The sequence below is a fragment of the Marmota monax genome, unplaced genomic scaffold (assembly GCF_021218885.2).
Source record: "Marmota monax isolate L192 unplaced genomic scaffold, Marmota_monax_Labrador192_F-V1.1 WCK01_AAM20220418_F8-fsc00012, whole genome shotgun sequence".
Classification (NCBI taxonomy): Eukaryota; Metazoa; Chordata; class Mammalia; order Rodentia; family Sciuridae; genus Marmota; species Marmota monax.
In genome coordinates, this window is record NW_026695227.1 from 32,561,397 (window position 1) to 32,587,196 (window position 25,800).

Consider the following 25,800-nt stretch of genomic DNA (forward strand, 5'->3'; position numbering starts at 1 on the left):
TACAGAGGTCTGAGTTAATATTGGTTACTTGGGCCTCTATCTGTGTGGTATAGTCATCCTAGGCTACATCCTATGGTGTCACCCTCCTTGTCCTACCTCTGATAGCCCTCACTGGACTGTCTCCCAAAGTGGACACCTCTCCCTGGCTCTGATAGCACATGCCAGGCTTGTCCCCACAGGACATCTCGCCTCCTCAAGGACTGTCTCCCCATCCTGAGCTGAACCCCTGCCATCCCACTTGGGCTCCAATACATGTAGATAGAAAAGGAGGACTTCATGTACCTTAAAAGGATCTTAGAGACCCCAAGGATCCTCTCCTATACTTCTAGAATGATGGTATTAGAACATAAATTCTTAGGTGAATATCTGGTGATGATCACAAGATTGACACTTATGTGCAGTTGCTGACGTGCTGCTTATAAGTCCCTTTTTCTCCCCTAAAATCATCACAGTGCTAGTAAGAGTGTTACTGTAGGGATAACTTTAAATCCATTCTCTCTCTCCTGCCCCCCGCCCCCGCAATACGAGGAACAGAACCCAGGGTGTTCTACCACTGAGCTATATCCCCAACCCTTTTTATTCTTTAATTTGGGTCAGGATAAATTGCACAGGCTGGCCTCAAACTTTCTGAGGCTGGCCTTGAACTTTCAGTCCTTCAGTCTCAGCCTTCCATGTCATTGGGATTATAGGTATGCACTACTGTACCCAGCACTTGTCTCAGTCTTTAAAAAAAAAATAATTCTGTCACACAACTAATAGTTCCAGATGCATTTTGACATACAACCCAACTAATAGCATACCATGTGCCAAAGCAGTGTGGCAGCTGGCCTCTGTTGTGAACAGTTCCTACTGGGCATCCAGAATCATTCATTCCAGTTACAGGCAGCATCACCTTAACTGCAGTTGTTGAGTTCCCTGTTAGAACTAGCGTTTTCCTGGTGCCGCTGTTATGGTCAGTCAGCTAGTGCTTATTACTGAGCACTTCCTATATGTTCACCATGAGACCATGGGATAATAGATCAAGCTTCTGCTTAGTATTTGTTAAACAGGCTAACATTTCTAGATGTAGAAAACTATGCTGGATTTACACAAAGGTTGAAATATATGTCAGCATTTGCTTAGCTGTCCCTACGTGGCCTTAACCTGGGGGATAGGGACTATTCCATGTGCAGATACTTAGCTTGCACTAGGAGCTTTGATTTTGCAAAATTGAATCTCTTTAGGAATTTTTTCCCATTTTACAATACTGCATCTTCAAATAGAAAAATTAAGAGCCCATTTATCCATTTTCATGTGTTTCTATCAAGTCCTTCTATTTTGTGACTGCTATATATTAATTTAACATATTTCTAAACAGCATCTATAATGTAAGCATTTTTTACTATTTTTAATTCTCAGACTGTGTCTTCAAAGCTTTTCTTAAACTTCTTTTTTTTATTATTTTCTTTTTAGTTATTGATGGGCCTTTATTTATTTATTAATTAATTAATATGTGTGGTTGAGACTCGAACCCAGTGCCTCACCCATGCTAGGCAAGCGCTCTACCACAGAGCCACAACCTCAGCCCTCTTAAACTTCTTTACATGTGGGCTGGGATTATGGCTCAAGTGGTAGTGCGCTCGCCTGGCATGCGTGCGGCCCGGGTTCGATCCTCACACATACAAACAAAGATGTTGTGTCTGCTGAAAACTAAAACATAAATATTAAAAAAAATTCTCGCTCTCTCTCTAAAAAAAAAAAAAACTTCTTTACATATAAACTTGGTGATCAGGTAGTTATTACAAGCACTAATTATTATGATGGTTGTAAACCTATTGCATGAAAAACCCTCCCCTCTAAAAACATAGTTTTCAGTAAAAGTCTGTTATGTGGCCAGAGGGTATTCATCTTTTCATAGGGGACACCTGCATATTACCTTAATAAGACTGCAGGATAAGAAGGCCTTGGAAACACAAGGTGCTCTGTCAGGTAAAAGAGTAGGAGGAGGCGACCTAGGGAATAAGTCATTCTTGTGCACAATAAACTGCAAACCTAACACTTCTTACATCATTATCATATTGAAAAAAATCAAGAAGGAAGCACCAAAGTCTCTAACAATAAGAAAAATTCTTGAAGGTATAGTCACCTAGTAGAATCTATCCCCCCCGCCCCCCCCCACACACACACACACATATTCTCTTTTTCTTTACAGTGCTAGGGATTAAATCAAGGGCCTCATGTGTGGTAGGCACCAGTATAATTGTATATGTGTGTGTGTGTGTTATTAGGGATTTAATCCAGGGGTGCTCTACCACTGAGATATACCACCAGCCATTTTTTAAATTGTTTTCTTTTGAAACAGGGTCTCATTAAATTATTGAGGCTAGCCTCAAACTTCGCGTCCTCCTGCCTCGGCCTCCCAAGTAACTGGGATTACAAGCATGTGCCACTGCACCCAACCACCAGTAGTCTCTTATATAGCAATAAAAGCAGAAATTAGAAAAACGCAGCATAGATGGATCATAAATAAGACCTAAGATATTATGTGTTCTGTGATTTTTAATACTGTCAGAATGTATATGAAAAAGTAAGAGAATGCATAAGAATAATAATGATATGCAAAGTAATGAGATTATGGGTATTTTTTGCTATATTTTACACACTTTTGATGCTATTCAACTGCTTTTATGACTTAAAAAGAAAAAATCGTGTCAAATATGTCTTGGTTTCCTAAGACCTATACTATCAAGTGAGGGCTAATAACAATCAATGATCTTTTTTTTTTTTTTTACAAGTTTTGTTTTTATATTTTAATTGTCACATAATTGTACATATTTATGAGGTACAGTGTAATGTTTCAATTCATGTATATATTGTGTAATGATACATTCAGGTCAATTAGCATACCTATTACCTCCACTAGAATTTTTTTGTGATGAGAACAAAGTCCTCTCTGGCTATTTTGAAATACAAGATACATTTTTGCTAACTGTGGGCATCCTGCTTGTTCCAGAATTTGTTCCTCCTATCTAACTGTAACAGTTCCATTGACCAACCTCTCTCCTTCCCTCTCTTCCCTGCCCTCCCCAGCCTCTGGTAACTACTATCTACTTCTATGAGATGATTTCTTGTGTTGTTCTTTTTTTTTTTTTTTTTTAATTTTCAAATATCTTTTTCTTTTTTCTTTTTTTTTAATTTGTTTTAATTAATTACACATGACAGTACAATGATCTTGACATATCATACATTTGAATCAGATGGGATATAATTTCTCATTTTTCTGAGTGTACAGGTTGCAGAATTACATTGGTCATGCAGTCACGTATATACCCACAGCAATAATAATGTCTATTTTCTTGTGTTGTTATTATTGTTGTTTTGCCATACTGGGGACTAAAACCAGAGCCTCGTACATGCTAGGCAAGTGCTCTACCACTGAACTATACCACCAGGCCCTTTATATTTTTATTTTGAGACAGCATCTCACCAAGTTGCCTAGGCTGGCGTCAAACTTAGGATCCTCCTGCCTCAGCCGCCTCAGTCACTGGGACTATAGGCAGGGACCACCATGACTGGCTGAAAGCAATTGGTTTTTTAAAACAAATACCCCCAGCATATACATTCAAAGAGACTGCTGACCCTTGTCAAAAGGAGTCACCTTGTGTGCAATTAACATTACTTAGGTTGTTTTTTTTTAATTGCCTTTAATTGTTAACAAATATGGGGACATTGGGGCTAAAGTCTTTATTTTTTTTTAACTTTTTTTTTTAAGAGAGAGAGAGAGAGAGAGAGAGAGAGAGAGAGAATTTTTAATATTTATTTTTTAGTTTTCGGCAGACACAGCATCTTTGTATGTGGTGCTGAGGATCGAACCCGGGCCGCATGCATGCCAGGCGAGCGCGCTACCGCTTGAGCCACATCCCCAGCCCCCTAAAGTATTAAAGGGGAAAACAGGGAGATTTTCCTGCATCATATGGGGTGCTTGTGGGACATCCAGGTATTGATATCTGTGGACGCAGAAACCAAGCCTGCCTCTTGAGGTCTCATGGACATACTGTATCCAATGATGGTGATGAAGGCGTTCTCTATTATTTCTTTTCCTTACCTCCTGCCTTCCCCTCTTTAGGTTTTCACTGGAATTTTCACAGCGGAAATGTTCCTGAAGCTCATAGCCATGGATCCCTACTATTATTTCCAAGAAGGTTGGAACATTTTTGACGGATTTATTGTCTCCCTCAGTTTAATGGAACTGGGTCTAGCAGACGTGGAGGGGCTTTCGGTGCTGCGATCTTTCCGATTGGTATTCCATATTTCTCCGATTTCTTTTAATTTCCTATCTTGCAACTACTAGAAAGAGTTTTGTATAAGTAAATTTAATTGTGTTTAAAAAAAAAAAAAAAGCCTTAGCTATATTCTACTCCCAATTCCAGTTGGACATTTAGTTGACTTAGCTACTAAAAGCTTGAAAACTTTCCCATTAGATGCACAATGTAGAAGTCGGTTTTTTAAGTCAATAAGCAAACAGAAATGAATTTGGGGAATTTCATCAGAAAATAATGCTAACCTAAAAGATAAAGGCTTCTTAAGGGCTTTTCTGAGGTCTAATTTAGTTTACCGGGGAACTGTTTCTTTATCTGAGCATCCCCTGAAATGGAAAGAATCTCTCCATTTTCAAAGATGGCTTTCCTTGTTTCTTTTATCATAGTGACCCCTTTTAGAAATTTGGAATAAAATAAATTTTTTTAAAATTATATTGAAATTAGTTGTTGAACATTGGGTTTTCCACATTATTAGCTCAGAAGAATTTTTTATTAACATATTTGAAGTAATGTGTAATTTATTAAAATGACCCTGAAAGAACAGTTAATAAATCCTCAAAGGAGCTACCTGTAAATAGAGGCATATGTTATGTCTTGAGTAAGTCCCTGGAGAAACTGAATTACACTGAGGGTATCTCACTCCAAGCTCATTGCTGCCTCATTGGCATCAGAACAGTTTAGGGTTTTCTCTCCCAATCAGGAAGATGCCTAAGCACTTGCAACTGAAAGGATTTAAGGTTTTTTCACCAGGATATTCAGCAAATCAAAGAAAGAGAAATGGAATGGAATAAAACTATTTGTAAAACAGAGCTCTCACTTGGTGTAAGTCAAAAATAACATCTAGCATCTGTCAAGTTTCTGAAACCTCTGCTTAATAGTAACTGGTTTAGATCCATCCCACAGTTGACTTTTTGAGAATAGTTCTTATTATATCAATTATAAGTGGAAGGAATGAAAGATAGAAATCAGGGGCCAGGGTTATGGCTCAGTGGTAGAGTATTCGCCTAGCATGGGTGAGGCACTGGGTTCGATCCTCAGCACCACATAAAAATAAATAAGTAAAAAATAAAGGCATTGTGTTGACTTACAACTAAAAAAATTAAAAAAGAAAGAAAGAGAGAAACCAGAAAATTAATAGCCTGAATAAATTAGAAGCCAGGAAGGGGAAAAAAATATAAGTGGCCCAGATACACACATAAGGCAACCCATCTCAGATGAGACTCAAGTTTTAAATTAAAAACAAATGTTCAAATCAAAGAGTTTTGTCCTCTGAATTAATAACAGTATAGGCTCTTTTCATGATATTTGTAGAACTGTCTCTACTTGGGAGTTGTACTTTTTCTCCAAGTTATTCTGAGCATATCACAAAATTGCGTAGCAGCCATTGATTATTTATTGGCAAGCAAAAGAGATTTTTTTTTTTTAACCTGGGATTGAACCCAGAGGCACTTAAATACTGAGCCATCCCTAGCTCTTAGCCCTCTTCTTATTTTTTATTTTTAGACAGGGTCTTGCTGAGTTGCTTAGAGCCTCACTAAATTGCTGAAGCTGGCTTTGAACTTGCAATCTTCCTGCCTCAGTCTCCCAAGCTGCTGAGATTACAGGTGTGCACCACCATGTCCAGCTAACACTTAGAATTTTTAAATGCTTGCCTTTTTAAGGTGATAGATGACTTCTTCTCATTGTCCTTGCCATACTGATCTTTTAGTTTCCAACAAATCATGTTTTCTTTCACATGTACCTTGAGACATCAATGGGAAATAAATAGAAAAAGATATGTTCATGTGTGAGTTTTTAAAAAGCAGATGGATTCGGGATCTAATACAAAGTACTAGAGGCAGCATTCTTAGATCCTAGCTCTAAATTTTCACTTACTCTGAAATTAATTAGTTTTCCCTTATCTATACCTCAGTTTCTCCCCTGTTAGTCTAAGACCCCTAAGAAAGTACTGGGAATTTCTCAAGGGAGTTAAATAAATTTAAGCTGATCTTATGAATTTTATATGTTTTTATTTTAGTCACGTGATAAGACAATGGATTGAGTATCATTTAGTTTTTGTTGATTTATTTTCTTCTTAGCTCCGAGTCTTCAAATTGGCCAAATCCTGGCCCACCCTGAACATGCTGATCAAGATTATTGGAAATTCAGTGGGTGCCTTGGGCAACCTGACCCTGGTGCTGGCCATTATTGTCTTCATCTTTGCCGTGGTGGGAATGCAGCTCTTTGGGAAAAGCTACAAAGAATGTGTCTGCAAGATCAACCAGGACTGTGAACTCCCTCGCTGGCACATGCATGACTTTTTCCATTCCTTCCTCATTGTCTTTCGAGTGTTATGCGGGGAATGGATTGAGACCATGTGGGACTGCATGGAGGTGGCAGGCCAGGCCATGTGCCTCATTGTTTTTATGATGGTCATGGTTATTGGCAACTTGGTGGTTAGTATAATTTATAACAAAATTTTGTTCTTTGCCCTGAACATCCTACCCTTGGCCCAGAAGCCCAGTCTACATAGTCCCTCTCTCACCTTCCATGTCTGTTGAAATATTAGTTCTTTCTTGGACCAGGAACCCTAAGATACAGATGAGGGAGAGACTGGTATTTTAAGGGGCTGGGGTTGAGGCTCATCAGTAGAGTGCTTGCCTCACATGTGTGAGGCACTGGGTTTGATCCTCAGCACCATAAAAATAAATAAACAAAGATATTGTATCCATCTTCAAATAAAAAAAAAAGAGGACCTATTAAGTCATAACACAACACAATCTGCCAACCCTTTTTCATAGTTAAAAAAACAAAACTCAACGAACTTAAGTGATTTTCCCAAGATCATACAGCTATTAAATATCAAGGCTTCTATTTGAACCTAGACTACAACACTGTGCTCTTTCAACTACCAAAAAAAAAAAAAAATCCTTTTTCTAAACTAGGATTTCTTCACCGTGGCATTGTGAACATCAGATTCTCTGTAAGACTGTCCTGTGCCTTGTAGAACTGAACAGCATCCCTAGCCCACAAGCTGCCAGTAGCATCCCCCAAATTGGGATAACCAAAAAAGACTCTAGACATTGCCAAATGTCCCCTGGAGTACAAAATTACTCTACATGGAAAAACCACTGATCTAAATCATCTTAGAGTTTGACTTTATCTGTATAAATGGGAAATCTTTTTTTTTTTTTTTTTTTTTTTTTGCTTTACTCTGCTCCTCCACCTACCTGTCTTTTGCCTCTGTGTATGGAAGAATCACCAGCAGAGATTTTAATAACTTGTTTCTCAACACATAATCTAAGGACGGCAGCAATGAGATCGCATGGGAGTATGCTAGAAATGTAGAATCTTAGACCCCACCCCAAACCTATTAAATCAGAATATTTATTTATAACAAGATCTCTATGTGATTTATTTGCACACCACAATTTGAGAAATCACAATTTATGGATCAGGTCTCCAGATCCTACTTGCAAGTACAGAGCTTGAAGGACTGGAAGATGGCAAGCTCAAATGATCCCTTATGAACTCATCCATATTATTTCCTTTCTGTTTTCTGCCATGAAGAAATATGCCACCTATGCACCTAGGTGGTGCACACCTGTAATCCCAGCAGTTCAGGAGGCTGAGGCAGGAGGATCATGAGTTCAAAGCCAGCCTCAGCAACTTAGCAAGGCTCTAAGCAACTCAGCAAGACCCTGTCTCTAAATAAAATATAAAAATGGCTGGGGATGTGGCTCAGGGGTTAAGCATCCCTGGGTTTAATCCCTGGTACCAGAAAAAAAGAAATATGCCAGCCAAGGGATCCTACTCACCAGCCTCTGAACCAGACATAGCTATCCTATGTTTTCATTTGACCTGTAAAAGTAGCTACCGTGATACTTCTCTAATTAATATTATTTTCCATTCCTGCACCTTTCCCTCTGCTCCAGTGTCTCTAAATGTTTTCACTCCTTTAGAGAGTACGCTCCTGCTTCCTGTCATGTAATGTATCAACATTTCCTGCCCCATTACCTCACCACCCTCTCTGTTGTCCCCAGACATCTCCCCATGTCTGCCTCCAGGCACCTGAGCACAGGGCTGAAGTCATCTCTGCCCGCCATGACACTTTTCCAGGTTCCCTCTAGTTTAGCCCTGCCCACCTAGTCTCTAGGATCCTATAACTTTGGAGCCTTTTCTCTTTTTCTTTCTACTATCAGCAAGCACTAATCCATCTTAAGTATATCTTTCTTAACTACATCTTACTTCACAGGTCTTTTTTCATCTTTCTCCATCATATTTCTATGATTTACCCCTTCCTTTGCAATTCTGTAATCCATGCAGTATTTCTAAAAGTGTGGTCTGAAGACCACCTGCATCATAATCACCCAAGACTCATTCATTAATAAAACCCAGTCGAAGACCCTTCACCAGATCTCCTGAATCAGGGTCTTTTCAACGTAGGGCAAGGAAATTGTGTTTTAACAAGGGTCTGCTTCCTCCTAGAGACTGACAAATGCTAATGATTGGGACCATAAGAGCTTGATCCAAACTTCATCAGCTCATGCCTGCAACAGCTTTCTAGCTTCAAACCTCCTCTATATGTAACAAATAGGAATGACTTTCTCAAATCTGTCATCCTCTGTGTCTCCTTTATTCAGAACAAATAGTGGACCTGAGCATAGTGGCACACACCTGTGATCATGCTACTTAGAAAAGAGAGGCAGAGGATTTCAAGGTTAAAGCCAGCCTAGGCAGCTTAGCAAGATCCCATCTCAAAATAAAATTTAAAAAGAGGAGGGGAAACTGAGGAGGTAGTTCTGTGGTAGAACACTTGCCTAGCAAGTACCCTTGTCCTAGGTTCAATCCCCAGTAGCACAAAAACAATGGTAGATCCAATTAAATACAATTTACATCCCTCAGCTTGGCCTTCCAAGCCCTCTCCTATTCCATTTTGTCAGTTTCTTTCCTTCCCCTCTCCCTATACTATAGATTGAACTTAGGGGCCTCAATCACTGAGCCACATCCCCAGCCCTATTTTGTATTTTATTTAGAGACTGGGTCTCACTGAGTTGCTTAGTGACTAGCCTTTGCTGAGGTTGGCTTTGATCCTCCTGCCTTAGCCACCCAAGCCACTGGGATTACAGGCATGTGCCACTGCACCTGGCTTGTCAATTTCTCCTTCTTCTTCTTTTTTTTTTTTTTTAATTTTATTTATTTTTTAGTATTTGGCGGATACAACATCTTTGTTTGTATGTGGTGCTGAGGATCGAACCCGGGCCGTGCACATGCCAGGCGAGCGCGCTACCACTTGAGCCACATCCCCAGGCCCTCCTTCTTCTTCTTCTTTTTAAATATTTTTAGTTGTAGATGGACACAATACCTTTATTTTGTTTATTTCGTTTTTTTTATGTGGTGCTGGGATCAAACCCAGTGCCTCGTGCATGCTAAGTAAGCGCTCGATCACTGAGCTACAACCCCAGCCCATTGTCAGTTTCTTTTTAACTCTACAAATAGCCCAGATGATCCAAATACTTATAGTTTATTTATTATTTCTACTCTCTTTCTCAACATACACTATTATCTCTATCTAAAATGTATGCCCTTCTCTTCTTCCAAAGTATGACAAAGTAAAGAACAAATTAAATCAGGAAATGAGCACTTCTCCCTCTTTTCAAAGTAGGACTTAATAAAAATAAATTAATTGTTGGTGGAGGGTACTAGGGATTAAACCCAGTAGCAGTTTATCACTGAGCTACATCCCCAGTCTTTTTTTTTTTTTTTGAGATAGGATCTGGCTAAATTGCTATGGCTGGCCTTAAACTTGCAATCCTCCTGCCTCAGGCTCATGAGTTGCTGGGATTACAGGCATCTGCCACTACATCTAGCCAAATAAGTTAATCTTAATGTCCATTGTAATAAAATAAGAAATTTAAACAAAAACAAATAAAGTTGTATCTGGTGGCCTGACACTTGGCTATGAACACAGAAGACGACATCACTGTCTTGCTAAAGTTTTTATTATAATTTTTTTTTAGGTTTTTTTTTTTTTAGGTGGACACAATATCTTTATTTTGTTTTTATGTGGTGCTGAGAATCGAACCCAGTGCCTCATGCATGCTAGGCAAGCGCACTACCACTTGAGCCACATCCCCAGCCCTATTATAATTTTTTTATTTAATTTTGTTTTGTTGAAATGAGGTCTCAATATACTGCCCAAGCTGGCCTCAAATTCCTGCACTTAGGCTACCCACCTGCCTCAGCCTCCCAAGTAACCAGCACTACAGGCACACACTACCATGACTGGCAGTTATTTTATTTTTACAAATGTTATGAAAGCAAAGAAAACTCATTTTTTTTTTTTTTTTGTTTTGTGGTACTGGGAATCAAAGACAAGCCCTCACACATACTGAGCCACAGCCTCAAAATTCATTCTTTTTTTTTTTTTTTAAGTTGTTGATGGACCTTTCTTTTTATTTATTTATATGTGATTCTGAGAATTGAACCAGTTTTTCACACATGCTAGCCAAGCACTCTACCACTGAGCTACAACCCCAGCTCTTCAAAATTTATTCTTAAAATAAGATGATATGAAATATATTTGAATTCTACCTTCTTTATTTGTTGTATGGAAGTATGGTTCACCAAGCCTTGCTTTTTGTTTTTTTCTAGCATGGCTACTCTTTGTGAATACATGGCATCTATGTATTCTTTGACCTTCCCCAAAATCTATATCCACCTATTTTTATTTTCAGAGATTTTTCTAATCAAAATGAATACAATCTTTATTTTTTCTGGTTGTAAGAGAAATCGTATATTTTGGAGTCCATATGTACAACTGTAAAATAGCCAAGAAAAGAGGTGCTAGGCTACTTGTATTAAAATTTAAAAAAAAAATCTACTTGGTGACATGAGTATTTAAAATACTATACAGGCCAAAGAAACACAACAGAATTTCTTGAATCTATCCCAGTCTGATGGCACATGCCTATAATCCCAGCAGTTCAGGAGGCTGAGGCAGGAGGACAGTGAGTTCACAGCCAGCTTCAGCACCTTAGCAAAGCCCTAAGCAACTTAGTGAGACCCTGTCTCTAAATAAAATATTTAAAAAATGGCGGGGATGTGACTCAGTAGTTAAGTGCCTCTGGGTTCAATCCCCAGTACCAAAAGAAAAAGAAAAAGGAATTCTTGAATCTATTACATAAATTCTGTTGGCTTCTAATTTGCAGCCCCTAGTGCAGCAAGGTAATTATTCCTAAGACCATTCTATAATCATGTCTTTTTCAAATGCTACTGGTATAGGTGCTGAACCTCTTTCTGGCCCTGCTTCTGAGTTCCTTCAGTGCAGACAACCTGGCAGCCACAGATGATGATGGAGAAATGAATAACCTACAGATCTCAGTAATTCGCATCAAGAAGGGTGTGGCTTGGACCAAAGTAAAAGTGCATGCCTTCATGCAGGCTCATTTTAAGCAGCGTGAGGCAGATGAAGTGAAACCACTGGATGAGTTATATGAAAAGAAGGCCAACTGCATTGCCAACCATACGGGTGCAGACATCCACCGGAATGGTGACTTCCAGAAGAATGGCAATGGTACAACCAGTGGCATTGGCAGCAGCGTGGAGAAGTATATCATTGATGAGGACCACATGTCCTTCATCAACAACCCCAACTTGACTGTACGGGTGCCTATTGCTGTAGGCGAGTCTGACTTTGAGAACCTCAACACAGAAGATGTTAGCAGCGAGTCAGATCCTGAAGGCAGCAAAGATGTAAGGTCCCAGCCCAGAAACCTGCCTTGATTCTATGTGAAATAGCAAACAGGACTCTGTCAACCCCAGGGATTGGTTCAGTTCTGGGTTTGGTAGATTCTTCAAAAGCCAGTTCACTTTGAAAACCAACTCTAGTCTAGGTTGGCTCCATTGCTTCTGAAGCATCTGGTTAGAGACTGGAGTAAACCACTGAGTCCTTCACTACCATTAATCTGCCTGAGACCAACCCAGGGTCACATTTAGCTTAGGCTGGGTCGCTATCTTCTCTATGTGGGTTTTATCCCATCCTGACAGAATTATTGAGGGCCTGTGGTCTTGATCTCATGATCATGAGTTGGATGGTGATGAATTATAATAAGAATTATAGAGAAGAGTTACATCTGGCCTGTCCCTCCTAGCAGAGTAGTCATCCATGTCCAGTGGATGTGTTTCTGCAGAGTTGCTTCACCTCTCTTTTCCTTGCATATCTAGAAACTGGATGATACTAGCTCCTCAGAAGGAAGCACCATCGATATCAAGCCAGAAGTAGAAGAAGTCCCTGTGGAACAGCCTGAGGAATACTTGGATCCAGATGCCTGCTTCACCGAAGGTACAAGGGGCAAGGAGAGGAGTGAGCACGTGCACGGCTTATGGATGTGTCTGTGCCAGGTGGGGGGTGTTTGGTGGCTATCTTCAAGAACTTTGTTCCCAACCCCCAATTTTGAAGAAAGTTGTACCGTTTCCCCTAGTCAGTTCTGACATGTAAGTTTCTCTTCTCCAGCTTCTCTTTTGTCTGTCTGCTTTGGGCATCAGCCCAAACTCAGCCATGAAAACGTCCTCTCCTATTGTGGCTGTGCCTGCCTCCTGACTCCAGAAGGCCTTGCCCCGTTAACCTTTGTAGTATAGACTCAGCCCTGCCACTGGCTCCATTCTTGAATCAGATATACTGATTTAGCCACTGTCCTTCCTGCTGTGTGGTGGGGCCTGGGAGATGGAGGAGAGGGCGGGTCTGGGTAGGGCAAATTTCCATAGTCTGACCTCCTCTCACACTGGTACCAGGTTGTGTCCAGCGGTTCAAGTGCTGCCAAGTCAACATTGAGGAAGGGCTAGGCAAGTCTTGGTGGATCCTGCGGAAAACCTGCTTCCTCATCGTGGAGCACAATTGGTTTGAGACCTTCATCATCTTCATGATTCTGCTCAGCAGTGGTGCCCTGGTGAGGTCCAGGGGGAAATATGATGAGGCTTTGGCTGGGGAAGGGTAAAGAGAAACCAGTGGGAGGAGGCTGGATGGGGCCCAAGCCTGGTGATTTTAAAGTACAGATGAGCTGTGGCCCTGAGAATAATCATCTATTAAAGTACTTCAGGCTGGTGTTTTGAGCTTTGGGCATTAAAATCCACACTTACCCACTTCCTGATCTTCTGATGCCTAAGACCACCTTTTCGTCAGGATGAGCACACAAATTACCACGTGTCCTCAGTACCCCCTTCACCCCAGCCTAAGCAGCTTCCTCAGATGAACTTTCCTCTCTCACCTAACACCCAAAATTTCTCATTCTATACATTTCAGTAGCTCAAGATGAGGGAGGTGGTGTTCTTCCTCCCTCTCCCTTCACATCCTACTGGTTTTGGAGAACCCACATTAGCAAACATTTAGAGAGTCAGATCTCTGGTGCAGAGGTTATTTATATTCACGTTGCCCTAGGTGCACAGTGTGTACACCATGAGGTGTACAGGGTGCTGAATACACAGTACCTCCCCTGTGATGACTAATGGTCTTGGCATTTGCTCTCATTTTTAGCCTGATTATCACTGAGACGACTGGACAGGGTCTGGTATGAGGGATTCATCTATAACTGAGGAGATATGAGGACAGAGGGACTAAAGGCAGCACACATTTTCTTCCTTTCATTAAAGGAAAGGTGAAGAGTATAGAATTTTGACATGTTTTTAAAGAAAGTGGATACATTCATGTAAGTAAGAAATCAAGCTTCATCTAAAAGCAAAAAATAATAATAACAAGAAGGGAGAAAACTCAAATTTGGTGTTAAAGACAGTAACTCAAGAAGTTTCACTGGCTTAGAAGGTAAAAGACCAGGAGAAGCTGACAGAGGCGTAGTGTATAGTAATAAGGAGCCCAAGGACAAATGGGATGACTTTCTGACTAGGACGTGAGGAGTAGGGAGGATTATGCAGGCAGGCATCAGGACTACAGCAGGAGGCCCAGAAGATGGGATGAGAACCATGGTCTGAGTGAGGGGCAGCCAGACTGTCTCACCTGCCCCAGATCACCTTTTGCATTACTGAGCATTCATGCCATGCTTCCTGGCGCAGTGACAGCAGCATGGTCTCTGCCCCTGAGGAGCAGAAGGATCAGACTAGGGCGAGTGACTAGAGAAGGGTATTTGATCATTGTCATCATCATTCTTTAAATCTAGTAAGTAAACAAAAACACAAAAAAAACAGAACATACCCCATCCCTTGCTGCTTTTCTTCCCTGACTCCATAGAAAGAATAAAGCAGCAGGACAGCAAAAGTTTTGAACTTTCTTTACTGATCACCTTTGACAATTTTTATTTGTCATGGATGAGCAAACACTGGATACCTTAACTCAGGACAGGAAGACCTTATGCCATAATAGGCATGAGACTTAAGAATAGTGAAGGGACTGAAGCTACTAGAGCATAATTGTAGTGCAATCTCAGAGATAGGGGATCCTTAGAATGAATTTCTAACAAATAGAGTTAAGGGAAAGCCTGACATAGAAGCTGCTGCTTTTTTAATTGATCAGAGAGTATTTATTGTACTAAGTCCATGAGAAGGATTGTGGATCCCATGACTTCTGTGTCTACTGACCACTGATGAAACTGGAGCACCTGATGTTAACATGCCTCCACTTTTTTCATGTTATATAAGCGTCCCTTCTCTTAACATCACTCTGCACTCTGCAAATGGGAATTCTCATACCTTCATATCAAAGAATTATCTCATTCATGGATATCAGAGAAGAAAGCCATACTACAATTTTCTACCCCTAAGTATCTCCCATCCCTATGGCCCTCCACCCATATCTGTGGTATCAAGGGACTTGAAACAAAATATATTGTCATATGTGTAATATTGGTGAAGATATAGAGAAATTGGAACATTCATATACTGCTGGTAGGAATATGAAATGGTGTAACCACTTTGGAAAACAGTTGGACAGTTCCTCAAAAAATTAAGCATAGAATTAACAGCAGTTCTGTTCCGGGCATATGAAAAATGAAAGCATATATATGTTCACATAAAAACTCACATACAAGCATTCACAGGAGCATTATTCATAATGACCAAAAAAATTGAAACAACACAAATCTTCATCAACTGATGAAGGCTAAACAAAATGTGACATAACCACATCTTGGAATATTATTATACCACAAAAAGGAGTGAAGTACTGATACACACGACAACATGGAAGAACTTTGAAAGCTTTATGTTTACTTAAGAAATAAGTCATGAAGGACCACATGATATATGATCCCATTTATATGAAATGTCCAGAATAGGCAAATCTATAGAAAGTAGATTAGTGGTTGCCTAGGATCAGGGGAGTAGGAAGAGGCTGTGGGGTGATAACTAAAGGGTATGGGAGTTCGTTTGATTTAATGATCTAAAATTATGATGGATGCATAATTCTGAATGTACTAAAAGCCATTGAATTTCTACATTTAAATGGCTGGATTATATGGTATATGAAGTATTCTTCAATAACACTGATAAAAAATAAAATAAAATAAAACCCTGGGTTGGGGATTTTGCTCAGTGGTAAAGCACATGCCTAGCATGAGCAAGGCCCTGCATTCAATACTCAACACTGCAAAAATATATAAATAAAATGTGTAGCAGGGAAGTAAAGTGGAAGAGGCAGGAAGCTGATGAAAGGCCAGCTTCCCAAGAGCCTGTTTACCTTTCAGCACTGTAGTAGGCAGCTGTTGCCTCTCTTTCAGGCCTTTGAGGACATTTACATTGAGCAGAGGAAGACCATCCGAACCATCCTGGAATACGCTGACAAAGTCTTCACCTACATCTTCATCCTGGAGATGTTGCTCAAGTGGACGGCCTATGGCTTCGTGAAGTTCTTCACCAATGCCTGGTGCTGGCTGGACTTCCTCATCGTGGCTGTACGTGTCCTGCTTTCTGTTGCCCAACCCTTCTAGCAGGAAAACAAAGGGGTGTCTCCCTTTAGTGGCTGAAGCTGCCTGGGGCTAGGTTTAGATCAACCTATGGGTGTAGGCTCCAGTGAAGTTCCTTTCAGTGCTCAAATCTTAACTGTAGGAATGGGAACTGTGAAGTCTGCGTTTGCTCCAGGGACACACCAGCCAACTCTTTACTGTTGGGCTTGGCTTAATTTATATTCAGAGATTAGGAGTGAAAATGGAATCGTTGGTCTCAAAGTTTTTGTTTTCAGCCTGGGAACTGGAAGGTTCTTGCTCCCCACCAGCAGGATGACCTCTTTTGCCAGGAGAAAGGGGTGAGGGGTTGAAGTGGGGCTGCTGGGGTGAAGTAGTAGTAGGGTCTGTGCAACTCTCCTGGCCATTCCCATACTTACCTGAGCAAATCAGTTTATCAGGGAGAGTTCTTGCATTGCCATTTCTACAGTGATCACCAAGTGAGAAATCCTTTTTCCTTCCAGGTTCCAAGACCCTCTCTCTCCAAGACTTGATGGCTGTGACTACTTGTATTATTTTTCAGGTTAGAAGATGCATCATCTGTAACTATTTCTCACCCTACAAGAATTTGCTTCTTGTTGGCTTTACTAAAAATAGTGATTGTTTTCTTGTTTTGTATAATAACTAAAGCTTTTTTTTTTTCCCTAGACAAATCAGCATTTAAAGAAAGAGTACATGGGAATTGCTGGACCAGGGCCCATGGAGAATTCACATCCTACCAGGGGCTGAGAAGCAACACAAAAGTGGGGTGGTTGGGTCTAGGTTGGTATGTTTAGAAGAGAAGGTTCATTGATAATGGTGAACCATCCATAGAGTACTTCTAGAATGTAGGATAGGGTGATATGGAAATCTCTCTCTACAGGAGCCCAGCACTCTTCCCCAGTAATGATTTCTGTTCCATAAATGCATTCCTTTCCTAACAGTTTGCAATTCCTGTGGTTAATGACGTCTTTAGGAGCTATCACTGTGTCTCCATTTTCTTCCATTTCAAAAAGCCAGCCTTTGGGAAGATTTCAGAATGAGATGAGGAGGCCACCCTATCCTCTTAAGATAAACCAAAAAGATAATTGCCACAGTCCTTGGCAATAAGAGATCTCTGCACTCCCTTCAGCAACCATCAATGCTATCTGTGAGGGACCTCTCCTTTCAAACAGAAAGCTGCAGTGCTGAGACTTAGGCAGAGTGTAGAATAAGGCCTAGAGACCTGAAATCAGACTGGACCAGCTCTCTTTCTAGAAAAAGGGAAGTTCCATTTCACATTCACTCCTCTGGACTGCCCAGAGTCAGTTAGGGCACCTGTGGGAGCACATCTTTTGAACTTTGTGAGGACCTCAGACATATGCATCTGCTACCATACTCCAGCTACCCTAGGGATGCTGTAATTTGAAACAAAGCCTCCCACTATGGCCTTTCCCTCCACCATCTACCCCACTCTCTTCCTCTTTCTCTGGGGTGATCTACCCCAGGATTTAAGAATGTTGGTCAGATATTTCACATGCCTCTAGTACCCAAGTAGCCTATTAAAAGCATAACAATCCTACACATCACCTTTTTTTTTAACAAATATATTTATTATATACTATGTAGAAAGGGATTTAAAAATAATAATAATACAGGCATATGGCCAGTTGACAGCAACCCTTCAGTTCCTCTAGCTTTTGGGTGTTGCTGTATTATTACATTGCTTTGGGGCCTAACGCTGGTTCCAGAGAATGCTTCTGAACTGGTTTCTACCATGCTCTGTAGAATTGTCCCAGAGCCATAGGGAGTCACAGGGAGACAGGTAGGCATGGTCCAAACCTCTGTGGAGCTTATGTTAATCTATTAGGCAACCCTGATCTGATTATAAGTGTATGGTAACCCAGCATTTTGGGAATGGATCTCTCCTAGAAACCTCCCTTTTATTGAGTTCTTTCCTCCAACAGAACAGTTTATTTATTCTTCACTTATCAAATGCTTATTGAGCACCTACAATATGCAAAGCCTCTTCCCTTCCAGGTGCTGTGGGGAATACAGCGAGAGTTAGGCATGGGCACTTCTCCGTAAGTGTCTGAAACAATATTCATACACAAAGAACCACCAGCTTGAAGCCTAGCATGCTAAGTGAGAATACCCCATTCTATCACAATGGTTGTACAGTTTGTCATCAATGAGTTGTGGATGGACAATATAGCTTGGACTGGCATCAGAGCTTTTGCTGGGTAAAATATATGGTTCCCTTTGTATTTTAGAACAACCAGCAAGTATAAATTGTAGAACCTAATTTACCACCATCTCTGAGAGACTCTTCCTCCTAGTTGATCATCTGGTGACTTGATATCTGCATCTGTCATTCATTTCCACATTTGTTTCCCTAATGGATATTCATTTTTCCTTGTTGCCTCATCAAGCTGCTGAAAGCATTTTTTTTAGATACCTGTGGATAACCCAAACAACTTCTAAGATCAATTCTTTTTATTAATAAGTCATTTAAGTTCCAAACAGGGTCATTTTGTTTCGATCAGGTCATTTACTGCCACGGATATTGTGTCCTGTAAAAGAATGTTAGCATCTTTTCTCTAGGGAAATTTTCCCCATCATTTGCAGCAGTTAGCCAGCATATCCATTCTAAGGATGGGAGCTTTCAGAGACCATGCTTCTCATCCAGAGTTCACTACTGAAAACATTTTCTGTTTGAATATATTTACTTATTTTGAAAATGTCACCCAGTGTGTTTTTTTCCATGCCTGCAGCCGTAGATACCCTGGATTTTGATTCCTCAGTTCCTTTTTCCTCTTTAGGTTTGATTCATTCTTTAAATTGCACTTTAAGTAATGTTCTGATTATCTCCAGTGAAGGTTTAACATGGAGACTCAGAGGATTATGTGAGCCCTCAGCTGCTAAGGAATAACCCAGATAAGACCCTTATTGATTCTGTCTTGGGAGATCTTCCCTCAATCAATTAGCTGAGCAGTTTATCTCTCAGCAGCATTTTCGAGCCAGTGCTGAATTGGCCTCTGTACCTTCTTCACCCCTCTCCCCACTGTAGACCTGATCATTAACAGATAAGTCACCAACCCTGAAGAGATGAGGTCCTCTTGCATTGTGTGGGGCCAGTAGCCAGTCAAAGCTTAGTTTTTTACAATTTTTACCTGACAGAGTTCACAGGATGAAGCTGACCCAGGGGACTTCTGAACTCAGATAACGAGTTGAAATGGGATAGCTTACCTTCAGATTTTATAGCTTCAATAAAAGTCTGTCGATTTTAGATTATTTGGGTTTAAGAGTTGGCCGAACTTGAGAGAAGTTATCTCCATATAAATTTTTATTGATAATTATAGATGGAGCGGAAGTGACTGGTCAGTGCTGCTATGTTTCGGATACGGCTTTTGAAGCCCTTATTTTAGGCAAGGATTAGCCCTTGATCATCTTACTCTCAAAGAATGTGGATAGCCAAATAGGGCAATGTTTAGTTCCAGGTTTACTTTGGATATTGCCTGGGACTCCATAGAAGACACCTAAGCTGATGAATTATGAATACATGCATAAATCAAAAGTGCATGGCCCATTTTAAAATTGAAACCTTTAAGCCTTCTCATCCCTGATCCTTGTAAAGTCATTGACCTTTCACTTCTACCCCATGCCCATCCTGATTTCCTCATTTCTAAAAGTGTGTGCATGTGTACACAGTTCAGAGATATGGAATCAATGAACTAAAACCCTAAAAGCAGCAAATGAAACTAAATTGTAGGGTTTTTTTCTTTTCTAATTTAAAATATCATCAATTAAACTAAGTAATATGAGGTGGAAATATCTTAACCTACCCCAGAATCTGTGGTACAATATAAGTACAGTGCTACTCTAAAAAACCCTATGCCCAGCCAGGTGCGTGACGCACGCCCGTAATTCTAGCAGCTCAGGAAGCTGAGGCAAGAAGATTATGAGTTCAGAGCTAGCCTTGGCAACTTAAGCAAGGCCCTAAGCAATTCATTGAGACCCTGTCTCTAAATAAAAATATAAAGGGCTGGGGATGTGGCTCAGTGGAAAAGTACCCCTGAGTTCAATCCCTGTTATCAAAAAAAGAGAGAGAAAAAAAAACCTACACCCAGACACTGTAGGATTTGACCAGCTAAAGGTATGTTCAGATCTGATGCCCCCTAGGATCAGGCCCAAGCAGCCTGAGGTGTGTTTAGTAGCCAGTGTTAAGATGTCATTATGTAACTCCCCTAGAACTCTGTTAGAACAAGGTAAGTTTGCCTCTAGAAGAGCAGGAAAGCATTTCACCCAAGTGTAGACCTGGAGACTACTTTCCCTAGTATGTCAATAGATCAGCTCTGGATTATTCTGACACTGGTGATCCTATTGGAATATTTTCATGTAACCTGTCTGCTGCAGACGGATCTTTCACAATGTGTTTTTGGAAGAAAGGACACTGGCCCAAGGGTCAGCAGTGTGGGCATCTCATCCTGGCTCCAGAATTGCCACCGACAGTGGGCAGTTTTTTGTGTATGATGGTAAAAGTTTCTTCATCTGTATAAAATGGAAAGTTTGAATTTTTTCTCCCAAGAATTTTGCCAGCTACTATTTTAATGGTGAAAGTTATAGAAAATTGTTCTGAAAGTGACAAACTTGAGGCCAATTCATTTGGGGATGTTCTGGAAGGAAAGAATGGGAATTATAAGAAAATGTATAGATTTAGTTATTGAGACCTACCTAAGTTATTATGGCCATGAAGGGGTCATAGTTATGCTTATAAATTGGAAGGATTCTTTATTAAAAGTGAGAAAGAAAATCTCTTGAATTGTCATGGGGTCAAAATTCTGTCAAGGAGTTTCCTTATTCTGTTCTTTTCTTGGGAACTGCAAAGTCACCTGCGGTACTTATGGAATATATTTCCTTTGTTGATGTAGTGGCTCATCAAATTCTCAAACAAATGGTTTCTTGTCAACCAGGAGTAAGAGAGCTTGTCCCTGTTGGAAATCCCATGGTGAATGAGCAGAGGAGGGGGCGGCTTGTGTGGAGTATGTGTATTTATCTGTATTCTTTTCCATAGGTACCATTAAATTTGTCTGGCTTAATTTAATGGGAACTTCTGGGACCTGCAGAGACTGTAAAGGGCGAGGGTAAGGTTCTTGTCATCTCTTCAGGCTCCTCTCCTTCCAATGGAACTTCCTCATTCTCTCCCTCTCCCTTCAGCCTCTTCCCTTCCAACTTGTGTGTATGTTTTACCGCCTTCTCTCAATTTATTCTTCCCTTTGTGTTTTTTCTTCTGTCTTTCTCAACCACCTTTCCTTCCAGGTCGTTTGAGTCAAGTTGAAATAGGCAGCTGGTGTTACCCACTTGCTCCACCTGGGGGGCCCAATCTGTGTAATTCAGTGCTAGGGGCTTTATTCTAACACTCTGGAACCTCTGTTTTCTTTTTTCTTTTTTTTTTTCTTTTTGTTTCCTTTTTTGTTTTTGTTTTTCTCTTCTGTTTCCGTGTAGGTCTCTTTAGTCAGCCTTATAGCTAATGCCCTGGGCTACTCGGAACTAGGTGCCATAAAGTCCCTTAGGACCCTAAGAGCTTTGAGACCCTTAAGAGCCTTATCACGATTTGAAGGGATGAGGGTAAGATACTAAGAGCAGCTGATCCTTCTGCATGCCAATGGAAACTGTTTAAGCATGCTAGAACTGATCACATGGTGGAAAGATCATTCAAACACGGATTCTGTGATGCAGCTGCCGATTTGATCCTCCACTCTATCTCCCCCGCACCAGCCCCGTGCACAGGGGAGTTGCATTAAGCTGCCTCATCACATTAATATTGGCCCCACTCCCAACAACATGCCATCGCAGAACATGTTAACATTGGCTATTCTCATTTGGCCTGGCTTACCTGTAGCACTTGGGGCGGCTTTCTGGGCTGTTGATTTAATAGGGAGAATCACCAGGTGCAAAGAAGGGGAATTATAACCCACAGACCCACTGAAAAGCATAGGCTGCAGGCAGGAAGAGTGCTGTGTAGGGACACTAGCCAGGTGGGGACTGTGGCCTTGGAGTCACTGAGAAAACAGCAGAGAGGGGGTTTGAAGACACATGACAGGCTTGGAATTGGGGATTGAGCAGAATTTGGCATGGCCCTGGGAGAAGAAATGCTTTTCTTTCTATTCTGATTCCTCTTATTGCACCTTGTTGTTCTCAGCCCAGTCCCATAAGGACTGGCAGCCACTGTCTGATAGCAAAGCTTTCCTCCTCACCCCCACCCCTCTGCCCATGCTATATGGTCCACTATCCTAATACTGTCAAAACAACAAACAGGGATGATGCTAGAGGACTGAATACCAATTAGTTCTGAAATTTCTCAAGTCCTCCTATTCCAACTTTGGCGATACTCCACCCGAATATATACAGTACAGGGGCTGTCACCTTGCCAACTCAGAATAAGGCTCCTCTTCTGGTGCCTTTTTCTTTTATGGTTTTGATAATTGTGCGTGTGTGCACATGTATGCACACACTCACACTAAAAAGTCAATTTCCTAAAATCAAGTGGACAGCTGGTTTTGGTGATCATAGTTGTAATGAGAGAGGTCTGTTATACTTAACGAGACCAAGAAAACTCATTTCAATTCAGAAGTTGAATACATGCAGGAGAGCAAACCAGAGGATCAGTTCTTAAATGTGCAAATATCAGAATATAGGAATAAAACTGAACTGTTGCAATAGTTCACATGAAGCAAGACTGATTGGAGAAACTAGATACCATTTATTCCTCGTCTGTGATTTCTGGCCGCTATTCCATGAAGCCACTCACAGTTGCACAGGAAGGTGAAAATTTCACTGGGACGTGGGAATTTTATCTTACTATTTTAGTGTATTCAGACAAATGCATTTTGCAATAAACTCGTGTTTCTTCTGTAGCACAGTCACAGTTTGGTTTACTAAACGTGAGCTTTTTCTGTAGTCCTAAAAACCATCTGCAGGAAGGGCAGTTCCAACAGCAGCATAAATTTATTTTTATTATTAAAGAAAAAGTTGGGGATGCTAAGTGTCCCACAGAGAAGAGAGGCTTCAGAATGTGTACAATGAGGACATTATTAGGATCAGACTAAATGTAGGGAGAGAGACAAGACTCAGTGATTTTAATGGTCGTGGTTGAAAATAGAATTAAAATGCTCATCCCTACTTCCTGGCTTTCCCATGTTTTTCATAAGTAATAAATTTTTAAATAAATTATAATAGTGTTGTTATAGAGTTAATAATTCACTTTAGTGATTGAAAAATTGTGGACAAGATGCAACTAAATAAATGCCTTTAGAGATAATGCTTATTCAACATTGTACCTGAGCTCAGTAGCCTGTAATGCCCCCACAGTCTCAGCAGTGATCCTGGATCTCCTAAAAGGGATTGGTAATACCTAAAGCCTCTACTCCTTGCCCCAGCCCAACCAACACTTGTTATTAACTTTCTCCATCTGGTTGCTCACTGCTGTCCCTGTGGCAGAAAGTAGTCCCCACTGAGCGCCAGTTTGCTTATGAGGAAATGAGTTAAATAATCTGATGCAGGAGCCCTTTTAGTAGCCTCACCTTTTCCCTTTAGTTCCTCTTTTCCCCACCTTCCCTGAACTCTCAGTTTCCATTCCCTGGGAAACTTATCAACTTTCAAATAGCTTAGAAATGGATCCAGATCATTCAGAATGGATAATCAAAACAGTAGAAACTTTTAATGAAAATCGTCTACCTCAAGCTTTTTTCAAATAAGATAATATGGGCAAAAACAAGTTTGAACCCAAAGCTGCAATTTAAAACAGTAACATTCAGTGAGGGAAACTTTGGTGTAGAGGTGCCACCTTATTGGTTTGTTGCCAGTCAGTCAACATTACTGACCAGGGCTGGTTGGGCAGGTAGAGAGAGGTCAGGATCTATTCCTGCCCTGCAGTTTCCCAGCCCTTCTGTGGAAGAGTAACCACAGAAGAGATTGCATTTGTCCCTGCTTAAGTTTCCCAGTGATAAATAGAACTAAGTATATATGTTTCACATAAATTTTGTTTTTCTACAGGGGAATGTGTTTTTCATTCTTTAGCTTGGGTTCTTCTGTATGCCAACACTTGCAAGATTACCATTAGAAAACCTTAAGTAAGAAACCTTCATGAACTGAATACCATCCGTGCAGATGGGCTCAACTGTCACTGTGCTGCTCCAATTATAGACTCAGACCTTCACTTGAGAGGGAGCATATGACCCCAGCCTGTCCTGGGATACTCGTTCAGTCTCCTCTCTCCTTCCTCAAACCAAAGATCAGAAAAATTGAAACACTCCTGCTGTTGGCAAAGGAATACTTAATGTAGTTCTTTGCTTTCCTCTCCTCCATAGTAACCTTTATTTAAAAATATTGCTGTGCTATTAAATTTTTGAAAGTATACAATAGTAATGCTATGAAACATGCATGCATTTTTTGTTGATTGTCAGTACATAGTTGTCCATTAAAGCCATGTTCCCTCTGCCAGATATTAAAAGCTATTTGATAGATTTTATAGTGTTTAATGAACAAAAATGTCCTAGGCATTATAGAGGAGATAAAAATACTGTAAGAATTAGTATCCATTGGAATTTTCTCCCCCTTTTTTTTTTTAATTCTTGAGACTATAGTCAGTGATTTTTTAACAACATGTCAAGAAATCTTAGGTAAGATTTATGTCCAACACTAAGTACAAATTTCCATTGGAAAAAACTTTATAGATTGCTAGAACCTAACTTTGAGTAATATTTCTATACTGTATCTAGTTTTTAACAATAATTGGTTTCATTATCATGAAGGGCAATGTCAAATAACTAGAGAGTAGCAAGATCAAAAGAAATCCAATTATTAAGTGAGTATCAGTGAAAATTTGAATTGTCTTTTATAATATATCTTTAGTGTAAAAGTTTAAAATAATAAGCCTGGTTTCTTCTCTTTAGTTACTGAGAATAATGGCATAATGACATTTCTATATAGGGCACAGTTAAACAATTTCTGTGTAATATTTTGTAGCTTATCAGCTAATGTTCACAGCAGGGAAGAATTATTAATTCCACCAATTCTTTACTGTTTTGTTTATAAATCTAAAATGAGGAGATTTTCTTTGGTTGTGATTAATAAATATATATTTGCATATTACAAATACATTGGATTAACTGGGTGCAGTATTGCACGCCGTAATCCCAGCAGCTCAGGAGGCTTAGGCAGGAGGATCACAAGTTGCCAGCCTAAGCAACTTAGTAAGATTCTGTCTCAAAAAAAAATAAAAAGAACTAGAGATGTAGTTCAGTGGTAGAGTGTCCCTCAGTTCAGTCCCCAGTACCATGAGTGAATGTATGTGCACACATACACAAAAAAAGTATCAGATTTACAGGATTTTTATGTCATCAGCAAATATTTTTGTGTTTTGAGTCCTTTGATCAGATCTATGATGTTAAAGTTCAGAGATCACTTAGTTGATTATTCTTCCCTGCTGAAAATATTATCCATATTTAACAGTAAGATTTAAGACACCATGTAGGATGGGTTAGACTGGGTTCAAATAGAAGTTTAAGATTCTCTGTATAGCCAGGCACCATGGTGCATGCCTGTAATCTTATCATCTC

At 40.2% G+C, this 25,800-nt stretch overlaps 1 protein-coding gene across 7 annotated transcripts in view; it reads left to right on the forward strand.

Annotated features, from left to right (window-relative positions):
* Scn8a (sodium voltage-gated channel alpha subunit 8) overlaps positions 1-25,800 on the forward strand; it is a 176,870-nt gene that overhangs the window by 130,426 nt on the left and 20,644 nt on the right. For 5 of the 7 annotated variants that reach the window (XM_058576372.1, XM_058576371.1, XM_058576370.1 and 2 more), the window contains 7 exons: positions 4,106-4,279; positions 6,377-6,733; positions 11,562-12,032; positions 12,504-12,621; positions 13,071-13,225; positions 16,001-16,174; positions 21,686-21,808. In XM_058576372.1, the coding sequence (XP_058432355.1) occupies positions 4,106-4,279; positions 6,377-6,733; positions 11,562-12,032; positions 12,504-12,621; positions 13,071-13,225; positions 16,001-16,174; positions 21,686-21,808 (1,572 nt within the window). The remainder of the gene's footprint in view (positions 1-4,105; positions 4,280-6,376; positions 6,734-11,561; positions 12,033-12,503; positions 12,622-13,070; positions 13,226-16,000; positions 16,175-21,685; positions 21,809-25,800) is intronic. The other 2 variants (XM_058576374.1, XM_058576373.1) reach the window with 1 other exon arrangement.